Source organism: Chrysochloris asiatica, unplaced genomic scaffold, assembly GCF_000296735.1.
Source record: "Chrysochloris asiatica unplaced genomic scaffold, ChrAsi1.0 scaffold00036, whole genome shotgun sequence".
Taxonomy (NCBI): Eukaryota; Metazoa; Chordata; class Mammalia; order Afrosoricida; family Chrysochloridae; genus Chrysochloris; species Chrysochloris asiatica.
In genome coordinates, this window is record NW_006408554.1 from 21089952 (window position 1) to 21116834 (window position 26883).

The window sequence follows — 26883 nt, forward strand, 5'->3', positions numbered from 1 at the left end:
CCGCTGGAGAAAGATGAAGCTTTCTACTCCCGTAAAGATTTACACCCTCAGAAACCCTGTACAGGGTTGCTATGGGTCGGAACCGACTCTACAGCACTTAACAACAACAACTATATATATATATATATACACCTTTCTATTTACCCTCCTATATGGAAGCATACAGGAGGGTAAATAGAGGGCATTACTATTGGGTTTCAGTTCATATATGCATGGGTTTATTCAGAACAAAACATGTTTAAACATGTCTTTGCAATCAGTGGATGGCTGCAGACAAGTTCTCTCAATAATACACTTGTCTTCATTTCGCTTCTTGTTGTTGTTAAGCGCTGTCTAGTCGATTCCTACCCATAGTAACCCTGTATAGGGTTTCCTAGGAGCCACTGGTGAGCTTGAACCACCGACCTTTCAGTTCAAACGACTTTGCAGTCTGATGCATTAGCCCACAGAGCTACTAGGGTGCCTTTAATAAAAAATATGGAAGCAAAACAGTGGTTTCTCGAGGGAATTTCCTAGGTCAGTTAAATGAAAGGCACAGAGGTCAGCTCAGGTTATGGTGACTGGTTTTTTTTCTTCATTTCCAAAGGGGTAATCTTGATAAATGTTCTCAAAGGACAGGTATTTAAGAAAATGGAAAACTGCATTGGGGAAGAAAAGGTCACGAAAGTTGTACCAACTGATTTTTTTTCCTGTCATAACAAAGCCCCTGCTTATGCTTCAAGAGTTGCAAGGGCTGTCCTATGAGAATTCAGATGGGAAACTTTATCCCATTCACCCTACAGCACTGATCTTTCCCTTTACATTGCTTTTTGTTCTAAAAACTCAAATAGCATTTCAAAGGAAGATGATTTTAGTCTCGTAAGGATACCAAACTGCCATTTTGACGTAGCATAAATCAACGAGCACAGAATTGCTCAGGGATGGAAGGGTTAGACAGATGAAAACATCACCTTCAGAAACACAGATCTATGTGGAAGTTATGTTGAGAAACTTTGATATTTTTAATACAGGTTTCTATGATTTTGTAGCAATCCTTTTTTACTTACCCTCATTTACACACATGCATACACACACACACATATACACACAGACATATGTACATGTGAATAAATAAATAAACTTCCTCAGGATGAATTTAAAAATCTAATTTACCATTTCTTTAAAAGTGAAAGGAGTCTTGGTGGCACAGTGGTTAAGCGCTTCATGGAAGAGGTGCAGCTTGAATTCCCAGCCATTCCATTGGAGAAAGATGTGGCAGTCTGTTTACATAGGAATTACAGCCTTGGAAAAGCTACGGAGCAACTCGATTCTGCCCTACAGGGCTGCTATGAGCCAGAATCAAGTTAATGGCAACAGGCTTGGTTGATTTTGCTTTAAAAGTGAAGCTATTTTACCAATAATAAAATTTCCTTTACAAATTCACATTAGAAGGTCCTCAATAGAATGGGAAAAAATGTGCAACAAAATTCAAAATCATAAAAAAGAGACCAGGCTTACTGGCTTGTTAGAGACTTGTGGAACCCCAAGACTATAGCCCATGGCCATCCTTCAGATCTGGAACTCAATTCCCCTTCAGTGGTTCAGTTCTCAGCCGAGAAATAGACAGGTATATAAGGGGCACTGCAACACTACTGAGGTATGTATCCCACTTAAGATCAAAAGGGCAGTGTTTCCCCAAGGACAAGATTCAGAAGGGTTGGGAAACATGGAGGAAAAAAGTATCACAGGAAGGAAGTGGGATAAGTGATATTACATTGAATGGATTGCAATCATTGAGCTGAAATGAACTGTATGATTTGCTCAATGTGAAACTAATGATCTACTATGTAAACCTTCATTCAATTCACAATCAAAAGTTTAAAATGAAAAAAGAGTGCCTTTACTCAGTCAGTTTATGGAACTTAGTCTCAACAGAGGAATTTCTGACATCACATAAGAAATATTTTAGGTAAAATTACTAATGACTGCTATCCTACTTTATACACTCAATAAGAAAATAACTAAAAAAGATTGAGATTTTCAGAGGACCAGAATCACCTATCGATAAAAACTGCTTTTAGAAGGCTATTACTGCTTCATCAAAGCTTCATCAAAATGCTAAACAGCTGGCTTAAAGTAGACACTAAGGAAACATCTGCTAGAGCAGGAGATATTATTTTAATTGTAAGTAATTAATTACCAATTACTTCACAGCTATTAAATCCACCAGATTAAGCTTCACCTTTAATAAACAAAAAGAAAATAGCTCGACTGTAGTAGTGATAAGGAGCTCTGGTAAGGTAGTGGTTATGAGTTGGACTGCTAACCTCAAGGTCAGCAGTTCAAACTTACCAGCTGTTCCGTGGGATAAAGATGTGAGGCTTTCTGCTCCTGTAAAGATTTACAGCCTTGGAAATTCTATACAGGGTCACTATGCGTCAAAACCAACTCCATGGTAAATATCCACTACCACGATTGTAATACTGTTCTATTTGTTGTTACATTGTAGGCTGGATCTGTCAGAATTTAGATTTAGAACCAGCTACACGAAAGGGGGCTTCAAAAGTTCATGAAAAATCCAAAACAAAAAAAGTTAATGGAAAATCCTAATATCTTTCAATTTCATTTTTCCATATAACTTTTAAACCCCCCTTGTACTACACCACTATGTAAAACTCAAAACCAGTTCTGGTTTTCTGGTTCCTTTTAGTTGGTTTATTTCTAGTCTCACTTTACTATCCTGCCTTAAACTGTTTTAATGTTTTATTACTTGAAGTACTTTTTTTAAAACTTAGAAAGTTAATAAAATATAACTGAATAAATAACTCTTAAGTCTAAAATGATGGCATCCTGGTGTGGTGCTGTGGATTAATGTGCTGGACTGCAAAATCGGTTTGAACTGCAAGGTCAGTGATCCAAGCTCACCAGCCATTCCTCAGAAACCTTATACAGGGTTGCTATGGGTCGGAACCAACTCAACAGCACTTAACAACAAGTCTAAAATTACAGACACCAACATAGAGGAATTAGGGTGTTTTAATAGGTTTAAAAATGTAATTGTTACCATCATCTGGTCACAGCTCATGAGGTTCCTAAAAAGTTCCAAATAGTCTTTGGTAATAGGCACTTCCCACTTTCCGGTTCGCACTTCCCCGGAGCCATCAAGATCTTCAGACTCGGCCTCGGCATCCTGCCAGGAAGACGCACACAGAAGTCACTGAATTAAGCCTGCTTCCAGCAGTAGATATGTAATTAGATTGAGGAAGGCAGTATATTATGAAAGCACAGTAACAAGAAACCTGAAGACAAATCACAAGTCTGTTCTCTGACTGATAGTACACACTAGGAGGGACTGCAACACACATTCACTGAGCGCATTTTAAGTCACTGATCTCTGAATCTTATTATACAGCTCAGTCTCCCACTCATCCTATGTAATTCATTTTAGTATTTAGTACTAGAATTTCCTAAAAGAAAATATTTCCGTTTCAAAAACTGTGTATGTAACAGCAATGTCATGTCTAAGGATATTTCATAATTTAGAAGAAGTAGACTCACCCGACAAAATAAAGATTTACTAAGGACAACACTTTTCAACAAGTAAGCCATGGCTAATAAATAACAAGAGGCACTTTTGGTATTTATGTACTAAAAAACTCAGCAACATTTCTAACTTTCTGTTGCAAAGGATGCATTCTGAAAATATTAGATTCGGAATTTACCTTTTGAAGGGCCACTGGTTTAGAACATATTCTGATTAAACCTTGATGCACTGAAAAAAGAAAACAGACACAAAAATGAAAGACATACCAAAAATCACAAACAAAATACTCAACAGAAATGAGAGCTAGTACTTTCTAGAACTTACCTCTACCTTCCATGTCTTTTCTCTACCTTAGACAAGTTAATTTTTTTTTTTATTTGAACTAATGTTAAGATTCAGAAGCAAAAGGGAGAAAATTAAAAAGAAAAAAAAAAAAAAAAAAGATTTGGTCCATCAAAGCATTAGGGGTTTCCCATGAGGTATTAAAACATATTAAAAAATTTAGCAACCAGATTTAATTTGCCTATATCAAAAAGCATACTAAGTAGTAATAATCACTCATCTTTATAAAAAAGTAACCATAAACTCCAAACTTACCCACAGTACCAATACAATTCCAGAGAACCGGTCCTTTGTCGACTAAGGCCAGGAAAACTTTTACTATGGCTCTGCAACACACCAACTGCATTTTGGAACTATACTGTGGGAAACTATCTATCTGTGCCACCATGAGGTGTTCCAGAACTGGCGTATACACCTCAGGAACCTGTCAGACATATAGAATAGAGCACACCAAGTCAGGGGGGGGGAATACAAAATACAAGAATAACACAAATATTCTAAGTAATCACAACTCTATTACTTAGATATCGTTGCTGTTGTTAGGTGTCACTAAATTACTTCTGACTCTGTATAGGGTTTCTGAGGCTGTAAATCTTTACAGGAGCAAAAGCTTTCATCTCTCTCCCACAGACCAGCTGGTGCATTTGAACTGCACTTCTTGTGGTTAGCAGTCCAATGCTTTTCCTACCTTATCACAAGTGCTCCTAGTCAGATACCAGGTGAATGAAAAACCTAGCTTTTTTATCTAATGGGCTAAATTTATCATTTATTATTGGAATTGCCTAGGAAACCTCAGAATGAAATTGTCTGAAAGATATTTGAAGCACTACTCTGTCCCAAGCAGCAATTTTTAATCTTTCAGGAAAACAAAGAATAAATTTTCTTCTTCGTTTGCCAAAGTATCAAATTTCATGACAGTAATTCTATTTGCACAAAATATTAATTTAAAATGTAACTTGGTTCTCAACAGTGCCTATAACAAATGATCAGAGAGCTCCATCAAATTTGAGGAATTAAGGTTAAATGGGAGCGTGGTGTTTCCATAGGAAAAGCATTGGACTAGAAACAAGGTTAGTGGTTTGAGCACACCAGCTGCTTCACAGAAAAAAGATGAGACTTTCTGCTTCTGCAGATATTTACAGCCTCAGAAACCCTATACAGGGTCGTTATGAGTTGAAATCTACTCAACAGCATTTAACAACAACAATAAGGTTAAATGCTCAAAATTATGTTCAACTGAATGAGCTCTTTACTTACGGTGTCAAGGCAAAGCAAGACACTGGCAATTGACTGGAGAAAACTTGGCATCTGGTAGACATGGTCATCGTCGGTGTCTGTCTGAGTCAGGAACATCTGTCTGCAGCGCTGAATGAGTTCGACATACATCCAGTCCACATTTTCTGCACTAATAGCCTTACAAGGCTTTAAGAAAAGTACAACAAAGAACTTCATCACTCTTAGCAACACCAAAAAACCATATTTAATTCATTATATTAAGCCGTATAATCACAAAGTGAATAATTAACAAGCTTTTTGAAAAGGAAGAAATACAGATTCAAAACACAATAGACCTATAAAAATGCTTTATAAAACAGTCTTTATTCACACACAAAACATTTACTGACTGTTAACTATGAGGGTAAATCAAAAAGTATTGCTACAAAATCATAGACACCTTTACATAACAAAAATATCAAAATGTGCAGCTACTGTTTCTAACACATCCTCCAGCTAAGTCTAAACAAGCCTTTCTGAAGGTGGTGCTTCCATCTCTCTCTATCCCTTTCCTGAAGAATTCTGCTCTCTTAATTTGCACATGATGTTTAAACATGTTCTATTTGGACTAAACCCAGGCATGTATGAACTAGATCCCTAGTAGAAACACTTTTTGACATATCCTTATAGATTCTAGGTTTTATTTGGATGGTAAAGTCCTGGTGTGGCGCTGTAGGATAAGCACTGGAATCTTAACCAAAAACTGGGTGGTTTAAACCCACCAGCTGCTCTGCGAAAACACTATACAGGATTGCTATGAGTCAGAACCGATTCAAAGGCACTTAACAACAACAATGAAGATGGTAAGAGTCAAACACAAATGAGGCATGGTCCCGGCATACACAGGGCTACCATCTACAGGAAGAGGCTGACAACTCAACACACAAACAGAATATGCTACTCCACCATTTCACAATGCTGTTATTTGGTACCATGGAGTCGGTGCTGATTCATAGAACACATTAACAGAACGAAACACTGCCCATTCTGGGCCAACCTCATAATCACTGTTACGTTTGAGCCCACTGCTTCTGCCACTGTGCCAAACTATCTAGTTGGGGGACTTTCCCTTTTTCTCTGACCCTCCACTTTACCAAACAGGATATCCTTCTCTGGGGACAGGCCCAAAGTATGAGAGGCGAAGTCTGGCCATCCTGGCTCCCAAGGAGCATTCTGGTTGCACTTCTTCTAGCATAGATTGGTTTGTTGTTTTGTCAGTCCATGTTACTTTTAATATTCTCTTCCAACACCATGACTCAAAAATATCAATTCTTCTACTGTCTTCCTTATTTACTGTCCAACTTTCACATGCATATGAGGTTATTGAAAATACCATGGCTTGGGTCAGGCACAGTGTAGCCCTCAAATGTATATCACTGCTCTTGAACACTTTAAAAAGGTCTTGTACAGCAGATTTTCCTAAGGCAACATATCATTTGATTTCTTGACTGCTGATTCCATGAGTGTTGATGGTTGATCTGAGCAAAATGAAGTTTTTGACAACTTCAATCTTTTCTGCATTTATGTGGATGCTGTTTATTGATCCAGTGGTGAGGATTTGTCTTCTTTACATTGAGGTGCAACCCAACCCATACTGAACATTATGGTCTTTGTTCTTCCTCAGTATTTCAAGTCCTCTTCTGTCTAACAAGCAATATTGGATCATTTGCATACTTTAGTCTTCTTCTAATCCTGATGCTACATTTTTCTTCATATACCCCAGTTTCTCAGGTTATTTGTTCAGCATACATATTGAATAAGTACGGTGAAAGAACGCAACCCTGGTACACACATTTCCTACTTTTAGACCATTCAGTGTTCTCTTGTTCTCTCTGAACAGCTGTCTCTTGGTCTATGTCCAGGCTCCTCATGAGCACAATGAAGTATTCTGGAATATTCACTCTCCGCAATATTGCCCATAGCTTATCATGATCCACAGAATTGAAAGCCTTGGCATAGTCAATAATGCACAGGTAAACATCTTTCTGGTATTGTCTGCTTTCAACCATAATCCATCTGAAATCGGCAATGAAATTCCTCGTTCTACATCCTTGTCTGAATCTGGCTAGACCCCCTGGCAAGTCTCTGTTGATGTACTTGTGTAGTAGTTTTTATATTAGCTTTAGCAAAATTTCACTTGTATGAGATATTAATGATATTGTCTGATGACTTCTGCTCTCTGTTGGGTCACCTCTCTTTTGAATGAGCACATATATGGATCTCTTCCAGTCACTTGGTCAGGTATTGCCTTCCAAATTCCTTGGCATAAATGAGTAACTCCTGTGCTTCATCAGTTTGTTGATAGATTTCAATTTGTATTCCATCAATTCCTGAAGCCTTGTTCTTTGCCACTGCCATGCCTTTAACCTACCTTGGACTTCTTCCTTCAGTATCATTGGCTCTTGATTATATACTACCTCCTGAAATGGTTGAACATTGCCCTTTTTTTAAATTTTGGTAGTGACTCTGTGTATTCCTTCCATCTTCATTTGATGCTTTTTTCATTACTCAATATTTTGCCCATAGAATCCTTCAATATTTCAAGTTGAGACTTGAATTTTTTCTTCATTTCCCTCAGCTTGAGAAATGTTGAGTGTGTTCTTTCTTCCTTTTGGTTTTATAACTACAGGTCTTGGCACATTTTGTTATATAATATTTGACTTTGTCTTCTCGAGCAGCTCTTTGAAATTTTCTGTTCAGCTCTTGAACCTCCTCATTTCTTCCACTGGCTTTAGCATATTTATGCTGGAGAGCAAGTTTCAGAGTCTTTTCTGACATCCATTTTGGTTTTTCCTTTTTTATTGTCTTCTTAATATCATCCCACAACTCTTCTGGTCTTAGACCTTTAGTGTCTAATATATCAAATCTATTCTTCAGATGACCTCTAAGTTTATATGGTGTATGGTCAACGTCATATTTTGGGTCTTGTGGACTTGTTTTAATTTTCTTTGGCTTCAGTCTGAACTTGCAAAGGAGAAATTGATGGTGTACTCCACATTGATGGACTTCCTTTGGCAGATGATATGTAGCTTTTCCACCATTTCTTTCCACGGATGCAGTCAATTTGATTTCTGTGTATTCCATTTGGTGAGGTTAGGCGTCTTTTATGCTGTTTAAAAAAAGTATTAACAATGAACAAGTCATTGGTCTTGCAAAATTCTATACTGTAATTTCCAGCATCATTTCTACCAGTAAAGGCATATTTTCCCATGACAGATCCTTCCTCTTTGTTTCTGACCTTTGCATTCCAATCACCAGCAATGATCAATACACCCTGATTGCATGTTTGATTGATTTCATACTGAAGCCGTTGACAGAATTCTTCAATTTCATCATCACTGGCTTTAGAGGTTGGTGCATAAATTTGAATAATAGTGGTATTAACTGATCTACCTTGTAGATGTATGGATATTATCCTATCACAAACAGCAGGTGTTGTACTTAAAGACAGGTCTTGACATGTGCTTTTTGATGATTAATGTGATCCCATTCCACTTCAATTTGTCATTCTCAGCATAGTAAACCATGTGATTGTCAGAGTCAAAATGGCTAATACCAGTCCATTTCAGTTCACTAATGCTCAGGATATTGACATTTATGCATTCCATTTCATTTTTGACAATATCAAATGTTCCTAGCTTAATAATACTTACATTCCATGTTCTGATTACTAATGGGTGTTTACAGCTGTTTCTCTTCATTTTGAGTTGTGTTCCATCAGCAAATGAAAATCTTGAAGGCTTTTTAATGCATTTGCGTCATCATAGTCAAGTCTACGTTGAAGAAGCAGTCCTTCTTCAGTGGTATCATGAGTCCCTTCCAACCTGAGGGGATCATCCTCTGGCACTAACTATATCTGACAATATTCTGATGCTCTTCATATTTCAATAGTCAATATTCTGGTGCTAGCTGACAGTGTTCCACTGCTATTCATAAGGTTTTCAGTGACTAAATATTTGGAAGTAGTCTGTCTCTCCTTCTTCTCAGACAGCCTTGGTCTGGAAACTCATGTGAAACCTGTCCATATTGGTTGACCTTGCTAGTATCTAAAATACCAGTGGCATAGCTTCCAGAATCACAGCATCACACAAACCACCAGAGTACAACAAATGGATAGAGTTGTGGATCTCATAATGCCTACTACTGAATATCCAATTTTTGAAAAGTTCTTTCAACTTCCAATTCTGGTTTCTCTGTTGTTGTCCTAATTCTCTGTTCATTTGTCATGCCCTGACCACACACATGAAGCAATAAGAAGCAGGTGCTAAAAATGCATCTCTCAGACTATAAGCTTCTCACCTTGCTTCCTCTCCATTACAAATAATTAAAGAAGTCAAAAGACAAATGGAGAAGAAGATTTAAAAACAAAAGAAAAAAAAAAAAGGAACAGAAGTTTGTAAGAGAGTTAGAGACCTTGGCAAGAATATATATACATATATACATATATATAATCTTAGCACATAGTAAGCACTTAAACCCTTAACTTAAACAACTTAAACAAACAGCTAATGATTAAAAAAATTATATATATATATATATATATATATATATATATATATAAAAATATATATAAAAAGATAAATCAAAATGAATAAGTCATACTCCTGCAAAGAGTCCGTATCCACGAATAGCGATTGATAACTCCTTGTTGCTTGAGTCCACATTTCTGATGATTTCATAAAATTGTTTCATAAAGTACTGCAGTGTACTCTTATGCTTTTCTGCATCTTTTGCCACCATAAACGAAACCTGTAATGGATGGCATGTATTTTGTTAACGAACACTTGTAGCAAAATAAAAGAATCAATATAAACATGAAAAGGCTTATTGTTGTTGTGTTGTTGAACTGACTGCAAGTCCTATCGTACAGATAATGAACTATTACACAATGTTAAAGAATAATGGTGAATCAGTGAAATATCTCATTACATACATGAACCAAGGGGACATTATCCTGAGTAAAACCAGTCCATCACAAGAGGGAAAAGTTATTATATTAGACTTCTACTATAAAAGTTCAAGAAAAGGTTTACACGTAGAAAAAATCATTCTTTAAAGATTACCAGGAGTGGAAGGAGGAGGGAGGGTAAATGACTAAGTACAGGATAGACATGTATTAATTTAGTTGAAGGGATGGTTCCTAGGTACCACTGTGGATAACTCTAAAACAGATCACAATAGAAGGTCCTAGATAGAGTGGAAGAAAAATGTGGACCAAAACTCAAAATCATAAAAAAGACTATCTTTACTGATATGATAGAAAATAATGGGACCCTCAAGACTAGGGTCCTTAGACCCTCTTCAAGCCTGGAACTAAGCTCTACCCCATGGCTCAACTTTCAGTCAAATGATAAACAGGCTTCTGAGGTGAACAATAGCACAAGCAAGGTTGCCATTCCTTAGAACAACTAACTATACAAGCTCAAAAGGACAGCATTTGCTCAGGGATTAGATCAGAAGGCAGAAAGAAAAAGGAAAGAAGAACAAAGGGACTGGCAAACACAGGGAAGAAGCAGGGTGAGTGCTGTCATATTGGAGGGATTGCAATCAATGTCACAAAAGAAAATGTGCATGAATTAATTGCTGAATAAAAAACGAAGCTTCGCTGAAGACTTTCACCCAAATCAGATGGAGCCAGGGTTCAGGGATGCCACCACTTGTGTATCCCCCACACAAGTTCCTTCTTCCCAAGCAAGTCCTATCCACCTGTATTCACTCAGGAACACTGCCTGAAATTCTACCGGTGATGAGATTTATTTGAGCAAATGTTTATTGAGTTCCAAATATATTTGTGTGATGTAGTAAATAATTTGTCAAACTTTTATTTTCCTTAAAAACTAAGATCTGTCAAATTAAGCAGAACAGGAGTTGTTACTAGAAGCAAGGAAGAAGGTCATTGGAATGCCAGAATAATTTGGGAGCAAGGGCAAGCCTGATGGGCAGGGGAAGGATAGCAGAGGATATTAAAAAGGTGAAAGGGGCTGGATGAGAGAGCAATATCCAAGGACAGAGGACATCGATTCTACATTTTTGTTAGAGTTGGGTCCACACCTAGAAAAAGGATGGCAACTTCTTCTCTCTCCCATGATCCTCTTGTACATTCTGGCCCTGATCTGGGGCCACTACTATTTATATCATGGTTCAGATGGTTCACAGACTAGCCTGTGAATTTAACTACCATTGAATTTAACTACCATTTAACCATTTGTAACACTGCTTCAAAGAAAACTCTTTCTAAGGATCTTCAGTACGTACCATCAAAGACAACCAAGGCAGTGCAATCTCCATGCCTTGAGACTGTAAAGCAAGTCTTTGTAGGTACCTCTGAGTATCTCAGCTCTCCATGCTAATTGTAAAATGTTCCCATACTTGCAGGCTCAAATTCTGAACACACCCCACCTGGATAGATATCAGACAAAGGCAAGCAGGCTCTCCCTGCTCTGGCCACACCTACCATCACCGGACCTGCGCACTCCACCAAGCTGTACGTCTGATACCTCAGCCCTGGCTCACAGGTTCTGCTGACCACCCAGTCTCTCCTCCTACTCCTTCTGACCCACTTCTTCTGTCCACTAGACTCTACCTCTCCCTTAGTTCTGAGGTCACATAGCTGACCTGGAATTTTACTTTCAGTGCTGCTGCCACCCAGATACCGGATCAATAATAAAGTTTTGTTTTGTTTTTTACTTATCACAGAAGTCAATGGATTGAATTATGTTTACCATTCAAATGTATATGCTAGTCTAGAATGTTTATTCTGTATGTGTGGAAATATATATTTTTTTAATGAATGCTGAACTCCCAGTACCTGTTTCAGAAAAGCTTCCAAGGCCGAATGTGCAGATTTCTTCATTTCTACATTAAGATGGCTACACCATTTTGACAGCACTTCAAATAAGGAAGCATAGTTGTCCAGAAGGCAGGTGCTGAACTGGGAGGCATGTAAGGCAAACAAGCGCAAACCAGCTGCAATTACAAAGTTGTCATATTTAAAACATGGCAATGTGAGCCAAAACAAAGAACCGAGAAAGCTTCCAGCTTGTGTCAAAATTCAAGCTGTACTCATGGCGATCTAATACTACTATGATATAACAACCCAGGGATCACTGGAGGGCTGACACCACCAGTCTCTACTTGAATTGACAATCCCCACTGTGACTGAAGAAACCCAAAGGGAGGCACAGGAGTAGCATAGGGATATTTTAGACAAAGATGCCCTAAATAATTCCTTTTAAAATCATTTAATCTAACCTTAGCGGGCAGTGAGTTTATGTTAAGAAGGGCAAACAAGTCAAAAAAGGTGGGTGATAATGATGGAACTCAAAGAAAGTAACTAATCTCAATGAATTGGACACAGAGAAACTGTTGAATTGGTATGTTTTGCTATTTATAATTTCAACAACAACAAAATAAGTAGGATTTTTTTTTTAATCATTTAATCTAAATGTGACTATTTCAACCAGCTTTTGTATCCCCCCAAAAGCTTCTCTGTAAATCTTTTTCTGTAAAAATCACAGATGTGAGCATATTTACTGGCATTCATCATTTAAGCAAAAGTCAGCTAACGACATAAATTTAGTAATCTAAGAAATTATACTTATGTAGAGAATTATACCTGAAGGCACTGCATATCTCTTCAGGTCAATCTATTTTAGGGGGAAAAAAAAATCATAATCAATGTATGACTATAACAAGTTTCAACGTAAAACAATTAGAGTAATATTCACTCTACCTGAGGACAAATTGCCTTCAGCGCAAAATCAAAAATCTCCTTTGAGGTCTGGGGATCTGGAAAAATAACAAGACTGTGTTACAAATTTCAGACAACTTCATACTACATTAACCCAAGGGCCCTTGTAAATTCAGGAGGTACATCTTACAGCCTTTCCAGCATCCAGAGAAATGGAAGAGTTAACTACTGTAGTGGAGCAGAAAAAGTAATCTGGAATAACACAAACCTGGATCTAAATTCCAACTCATCATTTACAAGCTGTTACATCATCTCCGAGTTTGTTTTTTTGTTAAAAATTTCCCTATGCATTGGACTGCTAACCACAAGATCAGTAGTCTGAATCCACCAGATGAGGCTTTCTGCTCCCATAAAGTGTAATTATAGCCTTTGAGGTGGCTGGTGGATATGTGCCGTGGAATCAGTTCCGACTCATAGCGACCCTGTGTAGGGTTTCTGAGGTATAATCTTTACAGGAGCAGAACGCCTCATCTTCTCCTGCGGAACAGTTGGTAGTTTCGAATTGCTGACCTTGTGGTTCACAGCCCGATTCGTAACCACTACGCTACCAGAGCTCCTTGGAAACCCTATATAGGGTTGTTATGAGTCAGAATTGACTTGACAGCACACAGCCACCACCAGGCTTGTTTTAGGTATCAAATGAGACAATTCAAGGACCACCAGTGTACCCAGTAATTATGGGAATAACAAAGATAGACAAATAACTATGAGGCTCATATAATCTTGCCTGATTTAAATTACAATTTCTTAAATAACTATACCCCACCAGATGGTTTATTGCCAATTACACAGAAATCATACTTTCTTCATTAGTAATTTCTCTGCCCTTAAAAGGGTGACCTCAAAAAGACAGGAAAGAAAAAAAGACATAAGTGGATGTCAAAAGAGACACTGAACCTCGCTCTTGAGCACAGAGAGGCTAAAGCAAATGGAAGAAATGAGGAAGTACAGGAGCTGAACAGAAAATTTCAAAGAGCAGCTTGAGAAGATAAAGTCAAGTATTATAATGAAATGTGCAAAGAAAGATCTGGAGTTAGAAAACCAAAAGGAAAGTACACAGTCAGTATTTCTCAAGTTTAAAGAACTGAAGGAAAAAGTCAACCCTCAACTTGAAGTGCTGAAGAATTTTATGGGAAAAATGGAGTCCTGGTGTGGTGCTGTGGGTCAATGCGCTGGATTGCAAAGCCATTTGAACTGCAACATTGGTGGTTCAAGCTCACCAGTCACTCCCTGGAAGCCCTATACAAGGCTTCTATGGGTTGGAACCGACTTGTTAGCACTTAACAACAACCACATGGGCAAAATATTGAATGATGCAAAAAACATTAAAGAAGATAAAAAGGCCAGAAGACAAGCTTACAGAATGTGCCCTTTAATTGTTTAAATTATTATATATTCCTGAGTGGTTTTGTGTACATCCCTGCCTCCCCCCTCCAAAAAAAACACCCAAGGGAATAGAAGCAAATAATGTTGAAAGATGATGTACAGAGATTGGACTCATTGCAATGAAGCGACGAGTGTAAAAGTAATGTTCTCCCATGTAAACTATCATTTAATTCACAATAAAAAGTTAAAAAAAAAAAAAAAGACGAAGCGATGAAACAATATTGAAGATGAAGCCTGGGTGCCAAAATTATTGTGCCCAGATCAACTGTAGACATGAACAGAAATTTCAATGAAATGTTAAACAAGTGGGGTAAGATTCTGAAGCATTTCTTGGTAGAATTGTAATAAGAGAGAAGACATGGCTTTAACAGTAGAATCCTAAAGACAAAGCATAATCAGAACATTGGTTACCAAGAGGTGGAAGTGATTCAGTCAAAGCAAAGCAGACCAATCTCTTGATTGGTTATGACAACATCAGTGGTGATGGCAACAATTTTTGAAGACACTTGAGATATTTTGCTTGCTGACTTTCTGAAAGGCCAAAGAACAAATAACACCTATTTATAATTAGAGTGATTTAAGAAAGTGAGTTGAAACTTTAGAAGGAAAATTCCTGGGAAAGTTTCAACAGAGGGTCCTCCTCTACCACCACAGTGCTCCTGGTCATTTCTGTCCTCAAACAAGGTAAATTTATAAGAGTTTTTATGAGAACTCATTAGACATCCACCTTGCTACCCTGATTTGACTCCTGACTTCCTAATCTTAAAAAATCATTAAAGGCACCCATTTTTCTTCAGTTAACAATGTTAAAAAAAAACTGCATTGGCATGTTTAAATTCCTAAGACCCTCAATTCTTTCGGAATGGATAAAATGGCTAGTGTTATTGCTATTTTTAAGTGCTGTCGAGTTGATTCCGACTCATAGTGACCCTGTATAAAGTTTCTGAGGAGCAGCTGGTGGGTTTGAACTGCTAACCTTTTGATTTGAAGTCCAGTGCTGACCCTACAACAGCTGGTATTAATGCTTACAAAATTGTCTTGACCTTCAAGGAACTTATGTTGGGAAATAAAGTTTATATTTTTATCTTAAAAAAAAAGATAAAAGACCTACACAGAGTCACTGTACCAATAACAAATGATCAATGCTAAAACAATCTAAAAAGAAGATGTAGAAGAATTGATGCACGTAAATTACAGTGTTAGAGAAGAATACTGAAATTACCATGGACTGCCAGTAAAACAAACAAATCTGTCTTGGAAGAAGTACAGCCAGAGTGTTCCTCAGAAGCCGAGATGGCGAGCCTATCTCTCTTACTTCAGACATATTACTAGGAGGGACCAGTTCCGGGAGGACATTATGCTTGGAAAAATGGAAGGTCAGCAAAAAAGAAGACTCCCACTAAGATGGATTGACCTGAAGCAACAATGGACTCAAACATAACAACTGTGAGGACTGCACAGGACCCGGTAGTGAGGGTTTCATTCTGTGTGCATAGGGTCGGAGCCAACTCAACATCACCTAACAACAACACAACAGCCACCCACAAATAGCAGAGGTTCAAAAACTGATTGCTTAGATGGCAGTACACCCAACTACCAAGAGAACTCACCAATAAAAGTCTACGGATATAGAACTTGACCTACACCTATGCATGCAGTAGCTCAAAAGAGGAAACAAATCTTTACAGTGAGGATCATTCCCATCCTCTTGATACACAGGATAGATAGGGATAGGCAACTTGGACATTGGCTATCCAAAATGGAGGGCTACAAAGGCAAGAACCGACTGGCTTACAAGCTTTCAATAGGGAGCCTAGATACAGGGGGTGCAAAGGAAGGTAGAATCTCCACTGAGTAGTATCCAATCTGTCTGGGCAGGGCTGATAAAAGGAGATGGGAATAGCACTCATGTGGTACAGTAGTGAATAATTACTATCAGGACTGACTGTGAAGGTTGGAAATGTAAAGGTTGCTTTTTTGTAGCAAAAGGTGGGAAGTAGTTGACTTTGCAGTCTAGGAGCTAAGGTCCTTGTGACCATCAAGGGAGAAGAGTGAAATGTTGTACCCTATCCAGAGAAACACTGATGCCACAGAGATGGAAACAGAAGACGATGACATGGAGAGATGGAGTAACTAGGAATTCTAGACCCAGAGAGGGAGAGGGGCTGTGTGCTGACGACCAGGGTGCAGGCTTGCATGGTATATATACCCTTTGGTTGGTTATGATGCATGGAGAGGATTATAACCATGGCAATGAAATGATATACGATAAAATGAATGTAAAGCTAATGTTCTCCTATATAAACTGTCACATAATTCACAATAAAACATTAAAAAAAAAAAAGTCTATTGATATAGATAACAACTTAGATGGGTCTCAAGGGAATTATGACAAGTGAAAAAAGCCATCTTCAATATGCTATATATTATGAAACCATTTACACAATATTCTTAAAATGACAAAATTATTGAGATCGATACAGATTAGTGGTTGCCACTACAGAGGGCAAAAAGGGGGAGCTTTATGCTAATGGAACTATTCAGAATTTTAACTGTGGTCGTCAAGATACAGGACTACAAAGGTGAGGGTATCACGTAGAACTAAATAAACATACATACACACATACATACATATACATGCATATAAGCTGTTGGAATGTGTGTTAGGTAACTGCATCAGTTTAATGTCAGTATCCTAACTGCATTATGGTACTGTAGTTACAATTACAAAAGATATCACCAATGGTGGAAATTGCTTGTCAATCTACAATCAGTCAAAAAGTTCAAAAAATTAAACCATAGGCAATTCTTTTGACATGATTTTTGAATCGAGTAAGAATATCAAATGAAACAAAGAAATACCTTCCTCCATGGATTTCGTGAAGTTACACATGAGTGAAGATAGGCCTTTCAGACACCCTGCCACAACAGGGAGTTTGGGCTGTCGCACAGTGGATGTCATCTAAAGGGAAAGATTTAAGATGGTATCATTAAAAGAGAAAACATATCCAAGTCAGTGGAAGCACAATATCTTACAGTCAATAGTAGTTCAAAATCATACCTGGGTCTTAAGTTCACCCAAAAAAGCCCGGAAGAGTTTTTCTGAATTATTCATCATCTCGCTAGGCTGCACTTCACCTAATACTCCTAGAAGCTCATATATTTTTTCTAAAACTGAAAAACAAATTTTAGACAAATGAAGGCCCAATATATAATTAAATGACTGAAACTAACAAACATATAATAAGAAAATGAGAGGCTGCTTATTCAAAAGCAATTTCACAATAAAACATAACCAAGTAGTTTTGAATGATGGAATCTTTTTTGATGAGTGTTACACATTTCTATTCTTTTCAATTAAATTATATTTGTATTATGTTGTGCCTTCTATTTAATCATTTTGAAAAAATTAAAACTTTCATAAATAGAAGTCATTTAAGTGGAGTTATTATACATTTTCACTTTGGTTTGTTTTCATCAAAAAAGATTCATCTGTAAAATATATACAGGTATACCTATATTGAAGGAGCTCTGGTAGCATAGTGGTTACGAATAGGGCTGCTAACCTCAGGGTCAGCAGTTCGAAACTGCCAGCTGTTTCACGGGAGAAAGATGAGGCTTTCTGCTCCCGGAAAGATTTATCGCCTCAGAAACCCTGTACAGGGTCGCTATGAGTTGGAACCGACTCCATGGCACACAACAACAACATACCTTTATTGCTATTAAGTGTTTGGCGACCGCCACAATAAAGTGAATATTGAAATAGTCATACAAATTGTATACAACATTATGAAAAAGTTTATAATATTGTAATTACCAAAATGTGAGCACATGTTGTTGGAAAATGGTACCAATTGCCACAAACCTTCAATTTGTAAACAACAACAACAACAACAAAAATCATATCTGCAAAGCTCAATAAAATGAGGTATGCCTGTAAAGATCTTGATGTTGTTAAGTACCATCTAGTAGATTCTGACCCATAAAGACCCTGAATAGGGTTTCCAAGGAGCAGCTTTCCAAGGAGAGCAAACCACTGACCTTACAGTTCAAACGACTTTGATAGAAACCTAAATTTTACTCTAAGAAAATGCTATGTTCACTTGTTATTTTAGAATAATATTTAAAATGCATCTCACCTGTATCTGGTATTTTTGTTTTCAAAGCAAGTTCTCCATAAAATTTGCTAAATAATTCTCTAACTTTGAATTCCTCCATGAGGCTGGAACTTCTCAAAGTCTGAAGTAACTATAAGAATACATATTAGCATTTACCAAAGACAAGAATAAAGAAAAGGTTTTCATCTCATTCAGTGCATGTATTAAATCAATAAAAACAACAGAGTGGAAGCCAAGTATCTCTAAGAAAGCACACATGCCTCCTGAAACTCTTACCTACCTAGATTATTTAGAGGCAGGGTCTGAGATAGGGCGAGAGGGCTACAAAGGGGGCAGGTTGATTCTACTTCCCTAAGAAACCAATAAAATGACTAGAATCATTCCCTCAGAGGTTTTCAAGACCAAGGACCAATCCGACCCTAAACCATAAAAACCCACTGCCACAGAGTCAATAACCCCATGTGTTTCAGTAGAAGGAAATATAAAAAATCTGAAAAAGAGATGCAAGTAAAAGTGAGGGTGAGCTACAAGAACCATTTTGATACATTTTTATTGTCTTTGCTAAGGTTATTATAAAGAACTGGGATACAATGAGGCAATGGTTTGATTTTTTGACAATTCCTAGTTGCAAAAGCTTTCACTAAAGCGTATTAAGGGTGATAAATGGAAGTGTAGCAGATACCATTGTGACTTTTTGTTTTTATTCCTCCCTGCTACCCAGGTATTGTTAGTGAAAGATGAAAAATGTGCATCTTATGCATGTAGCAATGAGATCAAATCCTATCTTCCAACCATTCACAACCCAAAAGAAAACCCCAAAACCTAGTTTAATGTTTTATAAGTTGTATGTTTAATACAAAATGCATGTACACAGAAATATAAAATTACCTTAATAAGAAGGTCTAGGGCTGGAATTTTACATTTAGCAGCTTTATCTTTTGTATAAACACTGGTACAAGTATTCTAGGTTTTAAAAGGAAATGTATTAAAATCAACAGCATTGACAGAGACACACTATATATTAAAGAACCTTGTAAATTATAAAGCATTCTACAAAGCAAGTTATTATCACTTCAGAGACATTTTTAAAATACTAAGATTTTAACCAATAAATAATAAAAGTGAAGGGAGAACAAAATCAAAGCCTATTTTTTTCAAAACAAATAGCTATTTAAAATAGTATGTATTCAATTTGAAATAATTTATAAGAAAACATTTTATAAACTACAGTTGTTGTGGTTAAAGTGCCTCGAGTAGGTTCTTACTCAGCGAGCCTCTGTATAGGATTTCCAAGGCTTTTTTTCATATTGGCAGAAAGCCTCATCTTTCTCTCACAGAAGAGTTGGTGGGCTCGAACGGCTGCCCTTGTAGTTCACAGTCCAGTGCTTAGCTTATGGAGCTACTGTGCCCCCTCTTTTAAATTATAACTAGGTATAACAGGCTCATCATGAATTGAAATCGACTCAGCGGCAGGGCTCCTGGTGGCAAAATAGTTAAGCACTTAGCTGCTAACCTAGAGGCTGTCAGTTTGAACACAGCCAGTAGTTTTGTAAAAGAAAAACCTGGAAATCTGCTCACGGTCTAAAAGCCCTATGGGACAGTTTTACTCTGTCATACTGGTTTGCTAGGAATCAGAATCGACTTGATAGCACACCACAACAGCTATCATTTAAAAATATTATATCGCTTTTTTTTTATAATTACTTACAAGTTACCTTAGATTGAGTACATACTTTTTCATCAACTCTTAACTCACAAGAACTAGAAGCAAATTCAAGACTCCTAAGAACAACTTACATGGAGACATGGCATTTGTTTAAAGTATAACTAAACCTGAGAAAGAGCCACTCCATTTATGCTTATCATTTCTTAAGTGTTTTGTAAGCTCGCCACAATTTTAAAAATACAGTCATTTAGGATGACTTTTTATAAAAGGCATTCTAGAGCCCATGTACAAAAGTCATCAAAATAGTCTCGGGGGGAAAAAAAAAAGTCTTGGAAAAGAGGCTTAGCCTATTAAACACCCCCAAAAGAATATCCCACTTCATTTCTAAAACAAATCTCCTTACCTTCATATCAAGAGAATAAGGTGTAATCTTCTGACCAATTTTTTCTAAGAAAATATATAAAAATTTTAGGATTTCTTCTCTACAATCTCGAAACTGTAATGAAAGAAACACATATAGTATAGTAAATGATATAAAAAAAGAACGAGTCACTCTAACAAAAATGAATATACATGAAAAGTAAAATTAAAATTTCAACTTACTTCTTCAATGCTAAGTGATTTCTGTACAAAAACAAGCAGACCAAAATCTCTGGAAAAAAGTAAGGAAGTCTGTAATGCTGAAAAAAAGGAACAAAAGAAAATTAACTCCATTAACAACAAACCAACCTTCAATGAGTTGCCAGAGTGCCAGCTAACTACTCTACTATTAACCAAAAAGCTGGTGGTTAGAATCCACCTAAACACACTTGAGAAAACCAAAAACCAAAAACCAAACCCCGTTTCCATTGAGTGGATTCAACTCATAGCTCCCCTATCAGACAAATAACATCTCCACAAGGTTTGTAAGGCTTTAATTTTTACAAGAACAGACTGCTGCATCTTCCTCCTCAAGAGAGGATGGTGGGTTTGAACTACCAGTTAGCAGCTGATCACTTAATCACTGTGCATCAGGGCTCCTTTCTGGGCAGACAGCGCTGGCAATATGTTTTCCAAAGGTCAAAGCGCTGAAAACTCTCTGGAGCAGTTCTACTCTGCATACATGGGTCATCATAAATCAGAATCAACTCAATGGCAGTTAACAATAAAAGGGGTGCATGTTCCTCAATTCAACCTTATGAATAATAAAATAAAACACTAACCTAAAGCACCTGACTGCTAACTACAAGGTCAGTAGTTCAAACCCACTCCTTGGAAAGCCACTCCTTGGAAACCCTATACAGGGTTACTATGAGTGGGAACCAATTCCACACTTAACAACAAGACTGCCCTATCATAAGAAAGCAAGAAATTCTAGATGACATTCCATGGGAATTTAATAGGCAGAATAACGACTTTTCAGAGATGCTCTTGTCCATATTCCTGGTGTTATGTCTATGAATATGTTAACATTTGTGGTGCACTGAATTACTTAATATGGCCCTTGTAGTCCACTGGACTGCTAATCACAGTCAGTTGTTCAAACCATCAGCCACTCCTCGGAAATCCAATACAGGGCCAATGAGTTGAAACCAACTAAACAGCACTTAACAACAACACAGCTCCCATCAATGACTGTGTACACTGTGAGGTGCTGGTGGCCCACCCAAGAAATTGGATGTTGTGGCTGCTGTTAAGAGTTGTCAAACAGTCTGACTCATAACAACTCACTTTAGGGTTTTCGAGGCTTTAAATCTTTGCAGGAGCACAAAGCCTCATCTTTTTCGAGACCATGGAGCAGTTGGTGGGCTTGAACCATGTACCTTCTGATGTGCAGTACAGTGATTATTGTACAGTCACCATGTACCCCAAGAGATTGGCTAGCTTACTAACAATGTAAATAAGGTGCATGACATCCTTGTGAGGATTGTTATTGCTGTTGTTGTTCAGAGGATTGTTGCTATTGTTGTTGTTAAGTGCCATCGAGTCGGTTCGAACTCACAGCAACCCTGGACAGAGTTTCTGAGGACCAGCTGGTGAGTCTGAACTGCTGACCCTAAGGTTCAAACAGACCTTGAGGTCTAGTCTTATCCTACAGTGGCTGCAATATGCATATAAGTAATCCTAACATGGAGATTGGTCAACTTTGCCATCCCACTAAACTTAAAATGAGTCATCCAAAAGGCAGAAAGGAGAATCTCACTACCATTAATAAAGAAGAGCCAGGAGTGGAGCGTGTCCTTTTAACCCAGGATTCCTGCAATGAAACTCCTCAATCCATGAGACAGAGAACTGTCGCACATAAGACAGTGATAGGTGGTGAGAAACGGTGGCAGAAAAGCAGTAGCAACAGAGGCAAAAGAACCAAGAGAACTGGCAGGCCTTTGGGCAGGAAGGAGGCTTGCTGGCAGAGTGGCGTGCCTCAGAGCGCTGATTGTTTGTGCTGTTTGGTATTCTTTGTTGTTAAGTGCCTTGGAGTCAGTTCTGACTCATAATGACCCTGCACAAGTTTTCTGAGGAAAGGCTGGTGGGTTAAAGAGCTTTATAACAATTGCCCAAGCAGAGGACAGGCCAAGAGAAGTGCATACCTTCAGGCATTGCTAAAAAGAGGCTGTCCTGATGGAAGAAATGTCTCCTGAGTGTTTCTGATCCTGAAATGTAGCATGCTACTTCCATAATAAAACCCCCCAACTGAGTATGGTTTGTAAATTCTGTGCATACATTGCCAAAGAAGAGAAGTAGAGTGCCACAGGACAGATGGCTAGGGTCAGAATTGTTAAAAAAAAAAAAAAGGTTAGAGGGTGAAGGTATATCTGACCTCTTCCTCTTCCTCATAGGATTCTGTCTTTGGCTGTTGATGCTAATGATCTTAATTCTCCTACCCTACACCTTGTGAAGGCAAGGAGGTCAGAAGCCACCCCCATGCCATTTTTATAGTATTACATTACAACAATGGACTTCTGGTGTGGCAAAGTAGGGAAGCACAGGACAATAAGGTCGGTTTGAACCATAAGGTTGACAGTTCAAACTCACCAGTCACTCCTCAGAAACCCTATACTAGGACGCTATGAGTTGGAACTGACCCTATGGCACTTAACAACAACATTACAACATAGCATTAAGGTTGCTAATCAATTGCCTGTAAAATAAGGATATGGTCTGAGATTACTTGGACAGAACCAATGTAATGGTGGTGGTGGTTGTGTGCCAATGAGTTGGTTCCAAATCAAAGTGACCCTGTGTAGGGTTTCCAAGGATGTAATTCTTCATGGAAGCAGAAAGTCTCATCTTTCTCCCACAGAGCAACTAGGCGATTCAAATTTCTGACCTTGTGGTTAGCAGCCCAGCTCATAATCCACTATGCTACCAGAGCAGCAGGTCCGTGGGAGAAAGATGAGGCGGTCTGCTCCCGTAAAGATTTACAGCCTCGGAAACCCTGTGTAGGGTCGCTATGCGTCGGAACCGACTCCACGGCACTTAACAACAACAACAACACCAGAGCTCCTTAACCAATGTAATCCTCAAAAACAAAACAGAACATCCAAACCCAATGCCAGAGTGACTTCACCTGTGACACAGTAGAACTTGTAGTTCTTGGCTGCAGTCTTTAAGGAAGCAGACTGCTAGGTCCTTCTTTCATAGCACCAACCTTTAGGTTAGAAGTCACACACAATTTGCATCACTTTGTTTTTGTTCAGTGCCCTCGAGTCGGTTCCGACCCATAGCGACCCTGTATAGGGTTTCCAAGGCTGTAAATCTTTACGGGAGCAGAAAGCCTCATCTTGTTCCCACGGAGTTAGAGACCTCAAATGTACTGGTAGTGTACTGGGTTACACTGGGTTACTAACCACAAGGTCAGCAGTTTGAATCCACCAGCCACTCCATGGAAAAGATGAGACTTTTTGCTCCCATAAAGATTTACAGTCTCAAAAATTATGAGGCAAATCCAACTTGATAGCACATAAACATCACTACTACCAATGCAATCAGATGGGCCTTAAAATGGAAGAGGCAGACAGAAAAGTCAGAGACATTTTAAGATCAGAAAAGGAGAGGTTGGAAGTGTGACAGGGACTTGACCAACTAACTGTTGGTGGCTTTAAAAGTAGAGGTAGGGAGTTTCTGGGGTGTATGTGTAGTGAGTCAGTTCTGACTCATAGTGTACCTGTATGTAGCTTCTGAGGCTATAAATCTTTATAGGAGCAGAAAGTCTCATCTTTCTCTTACAGAGCGGCTGGTAGGTTCAAACTACTGACTTTGCAGTTAGCAGCCCAACCCATAACCCACTACACTACCAGAACTCCTTAAGGGGTGCCTAGAAGCTAGGACCACCAGAGCAAGGAAACAAAGACTTACGGTTACAATACTTGTGGTTACAAGGATTTGAATTCTGCTAAAAAAAAAAAAAAAAAGTATTGAACAAGGAAACTAATTCTCTGGTTGTTGTTACTGTTAAGCACCATTGAGTCAGTTTCAAACCATAGTGACCCTGTATAGGGTTTCGAAGGAGCAGCTGGTGGGTTTGAATCGCCGACCTTGCAGTTAATCATCCAGTGCTTATCCTACAGCACCACATGAGGAAGAAGTTACAGAACGGAACACAGTCCAACTTTAGCCTAATAGGATCCATACAGAACTTCTGACCTACAAAACTATAAGATAAATTGGTGATGTTTTAAACCCCTGTGATATTGTTAGCTGCTGGTGTATCTGGCCCTGACTCATGGTGACTGCGTGCTTCCAAATGTCTCCACTGACGAGCTGCATGAGAGAAAAAAAGTCTAGCATTGAACCACTAATGCATCCACTTCAAACTCTAAGTTTATGGCATTGGCTAGAGTAACAATAGAAAACTGATGTTGTTGTGCACCATAGTATTAATTCTGACTCATAGGGACCTTACAAAACATAGTAAAACTGTTCCATAGTGTTTTCTGGGTTCTAACAGATCAGTAAAAAAAAAGCCTCTTTCCTGGTTCTTTGGCACCAGTACAATTTAATTTTCTTAAAACTTCTTCCTAATAACCCCCCAGGATCGTCCTGTATCATTTGAGAAAATCGATCAAGATTATTTCTTTGTAATTCCAAAAGACAATCGCCATAACTTTCTGAGCTGACCGCTCTTGAACTTACTGACCCAGTAGATCCCATCAGAAGCCACTGTTTTGATTGGACATTTTTTTTCCGAAGGCACCCTAACAAGACCAACACAAATGTATTACTGAGAACTTGTTTGCAGTCATCCACTGATCACATAGCCTTGTTTACTCACATTCGGAATAAACCCATGCATGTACCAACTGCTTGCTATCCTAGTAGCAATACTTGTTGACTTACCTGTGGATAAGGGGAATTCAAAGTTGGTGGGATAATGGAATTTTTCCATGAACTTTATGAAACCCCTGCTATCTAAGAACTATAGTCTTCTTAGCGCTGGTGGCATAGTGATTAAGAGCTTGGCTAGCAACGATTGGAACCCAACAGCCACTCTTCAGGAGATATGGGAGAAAGATGTGTCTGCTTTCTTAAAGACTGTTGTTGTTAAGTGCCGTGAAGTAGGTTCGACTCATAGCAACTCTGTATAGAGTTTTTGAGGAGTAGCTGGTGGGTTTGAACTGTTAACCCTGAGCTGTGGTTCAAAGTTCAGTGCTATTCCAACAGTTCCACACCGGGATTACAGCCTTGGGAACCCCATGGAACCATGGGACTCTGTCCTGAGTTATCTTGCTTTATACATTGTTGAGATTATCTCTCTGGCATATTCAACATAAACCTCTTAGAAGAAAACTTCACCTAGTCCCAATTAAGAGGAAATTGCATTAGTGAAGAGGTCCTTATACTTGTGTTTTAAAAAAGAACCGGAGATGTTTCCCTGTATCAAAATAAGTAAAGGCTGGATGGAAGCACTTTTACTACAAAGGGAAATTTTTGTATCCCATCCACATAATGTTATATACCTACAATTGTTTTAAGAGCAGAAACAGCAAATTTAGGGGTTTGGGGAGAGTAATGGAGACTTTAGATGAAATTAAGGTGGGAGTCCTGGTGTGGAGCTGAGGGTTAATGGGCTGGACCAAAAGTCAGTTTGAACTGCAAGGTCAGAGATTCAAGCTCATCAGTCGCTCCTTGTAAACCCTATTGTTGTTAAGTGCCATAGAGTCGGTTCCAACCCATAGGGACCCTGGAAACGGTTTCCTGGTGTGGTGCTGGGAGTTAATGCGCTGGATTGCAAGGTCAGTTTGAACCACAAGGTCTGCAGTTCAAGCTCATCAGTCGCTCCGAGGAAACTCTATACAGGGTCACAATGGTCGAAACGAACTTAACTTCACCTAACAACAACAATTATAACAAGATGGAAAAGTCCTGGTGTGGAGCTGTAGGATCAGCACTGGACAGCTAACCATAAGGTTGGTGGTTCGAACTCACCAGCCACTCCTTGGAAACCCTATACAGGGTCACTATGAGTCAGAACTGACTTAACTGTAATTAACAACAAGGTGAAAAAAAATACTTTTCTCCCACCACTTTGTCAGTGACTACCAAATATGGGGGCAGTTTCACAAACTTTAATTTTTAAACACCTCTCCACTAATTTCAAGAAGGAAAAGAAAAAGTGCTAAAACAATCCCTGGAGTAAAACTCAAAGCGCAAGCCGAAAACCCTACACGCGAGCCGCAGACTGGTACCCACCCAGCGCCGAGGGGCTGGCGCTCAGCACGCACTCCAGGCCCAGACCCCGAATCAGGTGATAACTGGACATCGCGGCGATGCTGTGGTCCACAGCGGATAAGGACTCCTGCAGTTGCTGCAAGGAACCTTGCAGACCGCCGCCCATAGCAGCCAT

The 26883-nt window shown here is 38.6% G+C and overlaps 1 protein-coding gene across 1 annotated transcript in view; it reads right to left on the reverse strand.

The window, feature by feature from the left end:
• Window positions 1-26883, reverse strand: part of PRKDC (protein kinase, DNA-activated, catalytic polypeptide) — a 305624-nt gene extending 278741 nt beyond the window's left edge. The window contains exons 1-15 of the mRNA XM_006860083.1: window positions 26730-26883; window positions 20664-20740; window positions 20464-20556; window positions 19283-19357; window positions 18416-18524; window positions 17338-17450; window positions 17139-17238; window positions 12873-12928; window positions 12756-12786; window positions 11949-12106; window positions 9743-9889; window positions 5123-5287; window positions 4121-4289; window positions 3702-3751; window positions 3044-3169 (exon numbers count right to left, since the gene is read on the reverse strand). Of these exons, the coding sequence (XP_006860145.1) occupies window positions 3044-3169; window positions 3702-3751; window positions 4121-4289; window positions 5123-5287; window positions 9743-9889; window positions 11949-12106; window positions 12756-12786; window positions 12873-12928; window positions 17139-17238; window positions 17338-17450; window positions 18416-18524; window positions 19283-19357; window positions 20464-20556; window positions 20664-20740; window positions 26730-26883 (1623 nt within the window). The remainder of the gene's footprint in view (window positions 1-3043; window positions 3170-3701; window positions 3752-4120; window positions 4290-5122; window positions 5288-9742; window positions 9890-11948; window positions 12107-12755; window positions 12787-12872; window positions 12929-17138; window positions 17239-17337; window positions 17451-18415; window positions 18525-19282; window positions 19358-20463; window positions 20557-20663; window positions 20741-26729) is intronic.